Consider the following 10,210-nt stretch of genomic DNA (forward strand, 5'->3'; position numbering starts at 1 on the left):
ATATGTTGGACTTTGTGGTCCTCAGAACATAGCCTGGACTAAAGTTAAATCTCACTGATTAATACTAATTAGTAGGGAGAGAACAGGATTGTATGCTAAGTCCAAAAGAAATAGTTTTATGATTTCAATATAAACAGTAACTAGATCTAGGTTAACAAGGTACAGCTCAGCGGATTCATCCAGAGGTCAGTTTTAAGGATTAAATTTATAATCATGTATAATTAGTACATCAATTATATGTAAATGGTGTTTTAAAGAGCCCCAGAAAACAATGATTTGATAAAGCAGTTTAAATATTCCCCGATACGCTATTCATTGCTTCATATTCATAAATAAGACAAAGGTTAATTTCAGACCAGCCCATGCAGTCTAAACTGCAACAAATTTCAAATTGAGGCCATACAAATTAATGAAGTGTTTCTACTAAAGTTACCCTAAAAAGATAAAGATAAGGGAAGGAAGGGAGGAAAAGAAAAAGAGCTAAATCCACAAAGTTCACCACAGAGAGGGTTACTTCCATACTGGACCCCAGGTGACCGGGGGACTCCTGAGAAGGCAGAATGAAGACACCTTCTGTTCCTTGTAACCCCTCCCTGCCCACGACCCAAGGGCACAGCCCACCTCGCCTCAGACTTTCCTCCTTATATCAGTAGCTGATGTAGTCTAGAAGCCAGCCCTTAAGCCTTGGGATTCAAAAGATGAGAGGGGAAGGAAAGGGAGAAGGGAAGGGAAAAGGAGGCTAGGACAGAAAGGAGATGACAGTAGAAGGGAGTGAAATTTATTTTCTCTCTCTGTCTCTGTCTCTGTCTCTGTCCGTGTGTGTGTGTGTGTGTGTGTGTGTGTGTGTGTGTGTGTGTGTCTTCTTCTCTCTCTCTGTCTCACCCTCTCTCCCTTCCTCTCTTGCTACCCCCCTCCTCCTCCCTCCCTTGTTACCCCTCCTCCCTTTCTCTGCCCCCCCCACACACTCAGGTTACAAGAAATTTAAAACATTCATTATTTCACATAGAAAAACTACGCCAGATGTTCCACAGTAGGGTTCTAACCATAGTAGGCTTAATACCTGCTACTAAAGAAATCATCAGTTTAAAATAATAAAGTAGCTACAGAACAAGGAATAAAGTAAAAGAAGATTTTTGAAGGTGACCCCAATGACCAGTCCATATTGATCACTTCCTCTGTATTCCTACCATGGGGATGGTGCTGGATGCATACTAGCTGGTGGTTGTACATGTCTGTGTTTCCACAGAGTGCAACAACCAACCTTCGGCAAGAGAAGATGTCTTGCTTACTCACCTTTGAATTTCTCATAGCACAGAACCTGGTACTCAAAAAAATCTCTTTGAATCAAATTGAAAGTGCCCAGAAACAAAATGTCCCACATTGAAAATTTTAGAAAACCTTTAAGTTATATCTCTCTGGCCAAATATTATATAAATACAACACTGGACGGAACTTGTACCGAAACATCTAGGCCCTTAAAAATAATTTAGTTCAGGAAGGCAGGCAGAACAAGGAGTTATTATTTAATGGGTATAGAGTTTCTGTTTGGGGTGATGAAAAAGTTCTAGAGATGGGTGGTGATGATGGCGGCATCACAATGTGAATGAACTTAATACTGCTAATTGTGCTCTTAAAATGATTAAAATGGTAAATTTTATGAGATATATATATATTACCACAATAAAATTTTAAAAAGTAACTCTGTACCTGCAAACTTTAATTTGGAGCTTAAAACTTGAAGCATGAACTGAGAAAAAGAGGAACTTAATCAATTATCGTTAATCCCTCATTCATGGGACACAGGCTAAACACTTGGAACAGAGTTTAGTAACCTATTAGACTTAATAAGCCAAGTCACTGCTTCCTGACATCAACATCGAGTCCCAGGTCACCTGCAGCTAAGATGCTGAGCTTCTATTCTGAAAAAGTCCCAAGTGGGAGATAGACATATCTGCTATGTCTGATCAGCATACTTGCCCAGTTTGGGTAAGTATGTAGAAAGGTTAACTGTTCACTTTAGTAAAGTTTTAAATAACTCCAGCCTAAAATTGTTTGAGAGGAAAAAAGATAAAAGTTTAATATTGACCAAGTTACCTCACAGGAAAAAAAAAAGAGCGATAGAACCAAAGGAAGTTGAACTTTCTAAAAAAAAACACTTGAAGTCAACTTCTTTCTAAAACATAAAGCTTAACCAACAGTTACTTAAAGTATAATCTAAATTTGCATGTGTGTTAGTAAAACTGCATCTTGTATTACGTAAAACCCAGAAAAATCACAAGAAAGAGAGATTATTCTGGATTTTTCTTTAGCTTTCCACTGCTTCCAAGTTTGATTGGAAGGAGGAGCTTCCAAGTTTTGACATCTGTTAATAACATTGGGTTTAAACAACAGTCAGGATATTGGTTTCTTTTCCCCTTATCATAGCCAGGAGTTTATGGAGGGTAGAAGAGAGAAGTGCTAGGTTGGAAAGTGAAACCAACACTGGCTCAACTGACTTATTACATATTGAACTTTTTCTGATTAGGTGATCCAAAGAGTTGTTCTGGCTAAGTCGTCTAAGGAGTATCATTTTTTCCTCATTTATTTAGGGCCACTCCATCAAACTTACCCAATGTCCATGCAAAGTAATATTTGGGCTTTGAGGCTTGCATGACAACATATAAGTAGCAGAGTCGAGTCAGAAAGTTTGCTTTATGGACAAACCAATCATCAACAAGGCAGGTGATGGGGAAGGTCTTCGTGAGTGTCAAAAACAACAGAAGAGACACCAAGGTGACACACAACTTGTATATAACAGCTCCCTGAATAAAAGGAAAAATTAGCATAACCAGTTAGAAGACTTAAGTATGAGGGAGACAGTTTTAGCAAGGGCATGTTAAAAACCACAGGGTTCTGAAAGCTGCTTTGGCATTATTCCCTAGAAGGAGTGGCAGCAGGCATTCTTCCTCATGACACAAATCTGAGGATGGGGATTAGGTGCCACATTTAGGCACAGAATATACCTCTGACACTTGAGGGTTGAATGTATCTAGGAGGGAAGAAAATCTCTATCAATACTTTCTACCAATAAAATTGGTAGTTTTATTATCCAGAACATAGGAGAAATGGACAACATTATAGGGTGGCAACTTTCCATCAGGAAAACATAACCATTTGCCTTCCACTCTGTAGCCAGCAGAGTCCTGGAAATGCACTTGTGTCACCAATGAGGAGGACAGAGGCTCAGGCACAAAAAATTCTGTGCTCGCAATTGAATTTCTGAGTCAGGACATGGGCAGGTAATGGAGAGCTTTAGAGAGCCCTCCAGAATGGTTTCGATGTAGCCTGCTCTGGGGTTAAGATGTGCTGACTTTAAAAATTCCTCTGGACAGAGTGATTTTGCCCAGTTTCCTTGACATTCCAGGGAATGTCCTTCAACAGTCAACAGAACCACAGTGTTCAACTTTATAAAAATAGACTACTTTCATTAGTAATATGGGCATAGCAATAGCACTTCTCTCAGGGGGTGACTTGGGCTTAAGCAAAAAAATATTTACAAGGTCCTGTGAACAGTTAAGTGCTTACCACCCTCAGCCACGATTATAACTATACCAGTTGGGTATACCAGCTCACATATGCAGCCCCTTCCACCAGTATGTCTTGAACCAAAACACAGTCTCGCCACTTCACCTTCTCCATGCATAAAAATATAAGCGTCTCCTTGGAGAGTGAGGTTAAGACTCTCTGATAACATTATTTGCTGAATAAAAGCATGTGAAACACAAAAGCACTACGATGACAGACAATGCCCAGAAACACACAGGGTTACTTTTATATCTCACAGCCATGGTGACTTCACTCCTGGATTGTTTTAATAAAGAATATAAAGCTGAGATGTTTGACCAGCCATAAAGTGCTGAAAATCTACTTGTGTCAAAACTACCCCAAAGTGCATGCCTAATGAATAAATCATGTAAATTTTAAACACTTAACTCAAATTTTGCCTAGACTTTAACACCAAATATTTAACTCAAATTATTCTTTCCTTTTCCAATTTTAACTATTTTTCAGTTAATTACAAATTTCTCTTAAATATAAGATATTAGAGATCTGAATAAATTGAGTATATTTATAAAGTTCAATAAGTCATCCTAATATTGACTAATATAAGATTGATAAAATTTGGGTTAAAATTAAAATATTATTTTAAAAAGTCATCCTAAACTTTCTCAAGGTCAACCTTTGGCATGCCAGTATAAAACTGATTTCATTTATAATAAGCAGGCTCTCCAATAAAAATTAATTCTGGTCCCCACCTCATGCTCCCACCTCCTTTTATGACATATTATCTTTTGACTGTATTTAAATTTCAATTCATAAAGACAGGACACCCACAGTATTCAAATGTGTTAACTCCAACAGTCCAGAGCACGTTGTATGCACAAAATATCAACTAACAGACTGACAAAATTTTAATATTCCAGTCAATGAGCTTCTCTCTAAAATAAACACCATTTCCCCAACACAGAACTGCTGTAAATAAATAACAATACTGGTATTTTAAACAAATGAGAAAAAAAGGTTATTAGACAAGCTTTCTGGTAAACTGTTTGACTTCTTAATTAGAATAACTACCAGTAAGAGTCAGCCCAGGCAGCAAACTCTATTGTCTGGACACTAAACACTTACAGTGGGAGAAGGTTCTGGCAAACTGTGGAAACCTTTTTGCTTCCAGTTCATGTCCAGCAACTTCATATGTGTATGTCTCCCCTCAATGAAGGCTATGTAGTCCTTGAAATTGTTACAAGGGCCAGCTATGACACTCATGAAATTGAGAAGGTAGCTCAAGTACTCCAAAAAAGAGGGTTTCACTCTGTGAAGAGAAACAAAGAAAAAGAGTTGAAAAATCTTCAGTCTTTGCTTTTTCTTCAGAATTTGCAAATAAGCAAATCACAAGGTGCTATCTTTGTAGATATGATGTGTGGCATGACTTTTCCATGTTTTGTTTGTATAAAATCAGCCTAAGAGGAATCTTGCAGAAAGGAACAGTTAACGAGGCAGGTGGCCCAGAGAAGGCGCAGAGCTCTATGGTGCCCTCTGCTGTCTGCACAATGCTGCAAACACTAAGGGTGGGGTCTAGTGCAAAAAGCAACTCTGAAGCTGGGAATTGTTCAGTTCTTATCACCCCATATCTGCCCACAAGACAAAATGAAGGTAATAAACAATAAGGCAGGGTGGGAAACTGACCTAATGTTAGCTGATCGAGATGCTTTGAAATGGGAAAACTCCCTCCTGCATGCCAAAATAAATACAAAACAAATGATGGGTGGAACCTGTTTCCACTTGAAGAGGCTATACAAAACTACGCTTGCAACAGTCTCTTGTCTGCTTTGGCCCAGGTCTGAGATTCCGAACAACAGAACAGGATAGTAGCAGGGGAAGACCTCTGCAGAGGACAGTTCTGAATAGTGCTTTTATGGAGTTTGGGGAGGCCTGTTCTCCTAGCAGGATAGAAGAGTGGGGAATGGAGAACCCAATCTCCTCTGCCACCTGAAATGCCATTGCTAACCAGTCACCATAATTATACCCTATAGCATTTATACCTCCATAATGCTTAGCAAAGAATTAGTATGCTAGAATCTTCCAGTGGTGCTCCACTACCTCCAAGTCCAAATTCCTTAATGAAGGGACAAAGAACTCAATCTTCTCTGCCACTTGGGACCCTCCTCACCTACCCCAGCGGTCTGTTACTCTGTAGCAGGAACCCCGCCAAGGCTGCACTCGACATGCCACCCCACACTCAGATAAATGTTTTTCTCCTCCCACCTTAGATAGCTCCCCTCCCTCCCCAGCACCTACCCCCTTCCTACTGCACATCAGCACTGACAAAGCCCACCTGCAGTCTTCCTTCTATATGTGTCTCAGCCCATACTTACCTCTCCTGCCCTACTTCTGTCTTTTCTCACATTGGCACTTAATCACACTGACATGCATTGGTCATTAACCATTTCTTGAAGACCTCCAAGACACAAGCCCAATAAAAATAATTCTGGAGTAGACAACAACTCCAGTGAAGGAGAATCTTGCAGAACTATCAAAATTACAGATCCATTTACCCTTTGACCCAGCAATTCCACCTCTGGAACTCTATCCCACAGCTATGCCCAAACATATCTAAAAATGTACCAGGTTATTCATCACTTAACCAATTGTAAAAGTCAAAGTCTGGTAAACAATGGAAGTGCATCAACAGCAGATTTGTTAAATAAACTATATCATATTCATATAATGGAATTAATGTGAAGACATTTTAAAAATGAGGGAAATCTCTAGATGCTGATATGTAAAGGGTGGAAGAATATATTGTTAAATTTAACTTACTTTACAGCAAGTCGATGTTGTGCAGCAGAGAGGTCTTCAGCTCTTCGACCTAACCCTATGAAAAATAAAATGAGCAATAAGATGTTTGAAGAAGTAGATAACTAATTCTAACAGAGTTTTACCAAAGTCATTTGAAAGCGGTAATTTACTTTTGCTTCACAAATCATAGAGTCCCTTTTTTCCATTTTTAAAAAACATCCTGGAAAAAAAGAGAGACCTATAAGTATATGAGAGAGAAGGAAAGTCTCCAGAGGTTCTTATGGAGAAGGAAGAATTTAGAGGTTATTCCTATTTAATTCAAATAGTGTGACATGGACCCCAGAGAACCCTCCCCATTGCTACATATGGTAGTTCCTTGCCACTTTATGTATGTCTTCATGGATACATTAGAGAGATAAGCTTGCCTTCTGCAAGCTGTCTGGGTTTAAATACCTCTCTAATTATGCTGGGTACAGATACCTGGTACAAGTGAAGAGGAGCTTGGGTACAGGATGCAAAGGGAAAAGGTATAGGGGACTTTCCTCTTCCAACAAATCAGAGGAAATATGACCCCAAATGCAGGAAAGACACAAAGGAATTATCAGAGGTTTCTTCTTTTTAACACTCATTCACCCATAGTAGAAAAACTCCCAAACAAAGTATGTTTGTGCTTCCAACGAAATTTGCATGTTAACAGCGTCAAAGAAACCTATGTGTTGTCTTACAAGCAATATAAATCAATTCTAAAACTGGATATGCAGCTAAGGCTGATTATAGGCACCAACCATGCCCAAAAGAAGGAGGAGTATTTCTGGAATTCACTTTTTCCTCCCACCCAGAAGAATAAAAGGAAAAAAGTAAATAAACATTTTACTGCATGTAAGGAATGTTCGAGAAAATATGGCAAATTGTGAATGCTTAAAGAGGCAAATTTAGGCCAAAAAAAAAAATCTGTTTAAAAAAATGAGAAGTAGTATTTAAACATTTTTATTTTTTTCTATGAGTCTCATCAAATAATTCATATCTGGCAATGCCAGAAATTAAACTGATTTTAGCTCTTGGTTTATATTGCTAATGTTAGTCTATAATCACTACCAAGTGGAGTTATAGTTACAAATAGAGTGACCATCTCACCCTGGTTTGCTTAGGATTCTCTGATTCTGGCATGGAAAGTTACATTCTGTGAAACCTCCTCAGTCCTGGGCAAACCAGGACAGTTGGTTACCCTAGAAAGACTCCATCCTTGGTATAAAATTACTCAGTTCTCTACAGAATGACTAAATCACCAAGTAAGAACTAAGAATACACTGGGTCAAATGAAATTAAATCAGTTCTTTAAGCTTTAAGGAAAAACAAAAAAAACTAGCTGTCAGAGATAAATCTCAACCTTTCAACACACAAAGAAATGTCAACACTTAAAAAGTGCTTGCCAAAGCAATACAAATCCACAGAATATAATTTTACTAATTGCACCTGGCATCTCTAAAGCCCATATTGAAATCTACCCGGCTGAAATAATCTTCCTCCCTTCCCTGGAACCCAGTTTGAATAGTATAAATCACACTTTCCGGTCATTTTTAGGAAGAGCCTGAGTGAAAAAAGAAATGTTCCATTTTATGCTAGCAGAAGATTCTTCCTTCTCCCAGCTTTTAAGGTCAGGCTAATCTCATTAGATAATTTTCTAAGGAAAAAAAAAAAAGCAAACAAAAAAAAAAAAACCTAGCACTAAAAAATGATTAACCAGCCAGTGCTATTTAATCTCTTATTACCTTATGGGCTTCTTAGAGATTAAGCCAAAGCAAAAAAGATCCCATTTTTCTTTTGAAAATGAATGACAGAGTGTGTCACAAATAAACTTAAATTTAAAATACTATAAAGATAAACAGAAAACCCACTGTTCTCAGTACAAATACTTCAGCAAATTTCGACTGCAGATTCAGCAAGGAAGTGGTGAATAATAGCTGGGAAAGTAAAAGGCTATGATTGAAGAGGCCTGGAAATTTTGAACAAGATAAACCCAGATCTGCCAGCACACGTGTAAACTCTGGACTGTGTATATATTATAAAAGGAAGAGCTCTGAAAATCAAGTTCACTCTGAGAATCAAAAGGAAGGTCACTTTTCTCACCATCATGAACTTGGAATGCCAAGGTTGTGATCTTCTGAGTGACAATCATCAGAGGCCTAGAAGGAAAACAGAAAATAATCAAGACTGGCAAAAAGGCCGTGGGAGGAAATCTTTATTCTATTTTTCTAGATGGTGGTTTTTCATCTTGATGTTTATCAAATAAAATACAAATTTTTTTAAAAATTTAAAATAAGTCATGTTTATTTTCTATATCAGTCTGTTTTGTGTTGCTATACAGGAATACCTGAGGCTGGGTAATTTGTAAAGAAAAGAGGTTTATTTGGCTTACAGTGAGGCATCTGCTTTTGATGAGGCCTCAGGAAGCTTACAATCATGGCAGAAGGCAAAGGGGGAGCAGGTGTGTCACATGGTAAGTGAGAAAGCTAGAGAGAGAGAATGAAGTGCCAGGCTCTTTTAAACAACCAGCACTCGCATGCACTAACAGAGCAAGAACACACAATTACCAATTACTAGAACAGCACCAAGCCATTCATGAGGGATCCACCCACATAACCCATTCACCTCCCACTAGCCCACCTCCAACACTGAGGATCACATTTCAACGTGAGATTTTAGGAGACAAACAACCAAACTGCCAAACTATATCATTTCCCTTCCAAATCACTTTTAATAAGTAGATATAACAGCTCTGAATAACAAGCTCATGCTAGACAGTCTTTCTTGTGCTATTATTCAGAGTATGGCCCTTGAAGAGGCAGCATCCGCAATTCTGGGAGCTTGTTAGAAATGCAGAATCTCAGGCTCCATTCCAGACCTAGAAAATGAGAGTCTGCATTTTAACAGGATCATCAGGAAATTCAAATGCACATGAAAGTGTAAGAAGCACTGGTTGAGGGAGAAACCTAATTTAGTGCCCTAGTTCCACTTGGAGACACACACACACACACACACATACCGTTTCTTCATCCAAATATGCTCTACCATGCTTTGTTCTATGAAAGGGAATTCTTCCATGCAAACATAGTAAAAGATACATTTGTAATGCAGCTGCCTATAAATAAACTATCCTTTGACCAAAAATAACACCAATCTTAATCTGGAAAAAGTCATCAAACAAAAAACTTGCCTGATAAGTGGTTCCTTTATCAATCAGGGGGCTGAGATAATTCAGTGAGGGAAAGAACAGTCTTTTTAACAAGTGGTAATGGGATGAGATGTCCACATGAAAAGAATACAAAAATCAATTCAAAATGAAGCAAAGGCCTATATGTAAAAGCTAAAACAATAAAACACTCAGAAGAAAACGTGTAAATCTTAGACTAGGCACTGGTTTTTTCAGTATAATATCAAAAGCACATGCAACAAAAGGAAAAAAACAGATGAGACAAGATATCATTAACACTTAGAATTTTATTTCTCTTTAAAAGATAGGCAAAGTTGCAACAGACACATGAAAAAGTGCTCAGCCTCACTCATCATCAGAGAAATGCAAATCAAAACCACACTGCAATACCACCTAACCCCAGTAAGAATGGTCATCATTAATAAAACAAACAACAACAGATGCTGAGGAGGATGTGGAGAAAAAGGAACGCTTCTACACTGCTGGTGGGAATCTAAAGTGTGCAACCTCTTTGGAAGACAGTGTGGTGATTTCTGAAAGAACTAGAAATTGATCTTCCAGATGACCCAGCAATTCCATATTGGGAATATACCCAGAGGAACTAAAATCATTCTACAAAAAAGATACCTGCACATGTATGTTTGTTGCAGCTCTATTCAT

The 10,210-nt window shown here is 38.2% G+C and overlaps 1 protein-coding gene across 1 annotated transcript in view; it reads right to left on the minus strand.

Moving 5' to 3' along the window:
* Positions 1 to 4,656: 4,656 nt before the first annotated feature.
* Positions 4,657 to 10,210, minus strand: part of LOC103274096 (lysophospholipid acyltransferase 1) — an 82,825-nt gene continuing 77,271 nt past the window's right edge. The window contains exons 5-7 of the mRNA XM_021719306.1: positions 8,467 to 8,522; positions 6,361 to 6,415; positions 4,657 to 4,852 (exon numbers count right to left, since the gene is read on the minus strand). Coding sequence (XP_021574981.1) covers positions 4,657 to 4,852; positions 6,361 to 6,415; positions 8,467 to 8,522 — 307 coding nt within the window. The remainder of the gene's footprint in view (positions 4,853 to 6,360; positions 6,416 to 8,466; positions 8,523 to 10,210) is intronic.

The sequence above is a fragment of the Carlito syrichta genome, unplaced genomic scaffold, assembly GCF_000164805.1.
Source record: "Carlito syrichta isolate Samal-C Ts95f unplaced genomic scaffold, Tarsius_syrichta-2.0.1 Scaffold314373, whole genome shotgun sequence".
Taxonomy (NCBI): Eukaryota; Metazoa; Chordata; class Mammalia; order Primates; family Tarsiidae; genus Carlito; species Carlito syrichta.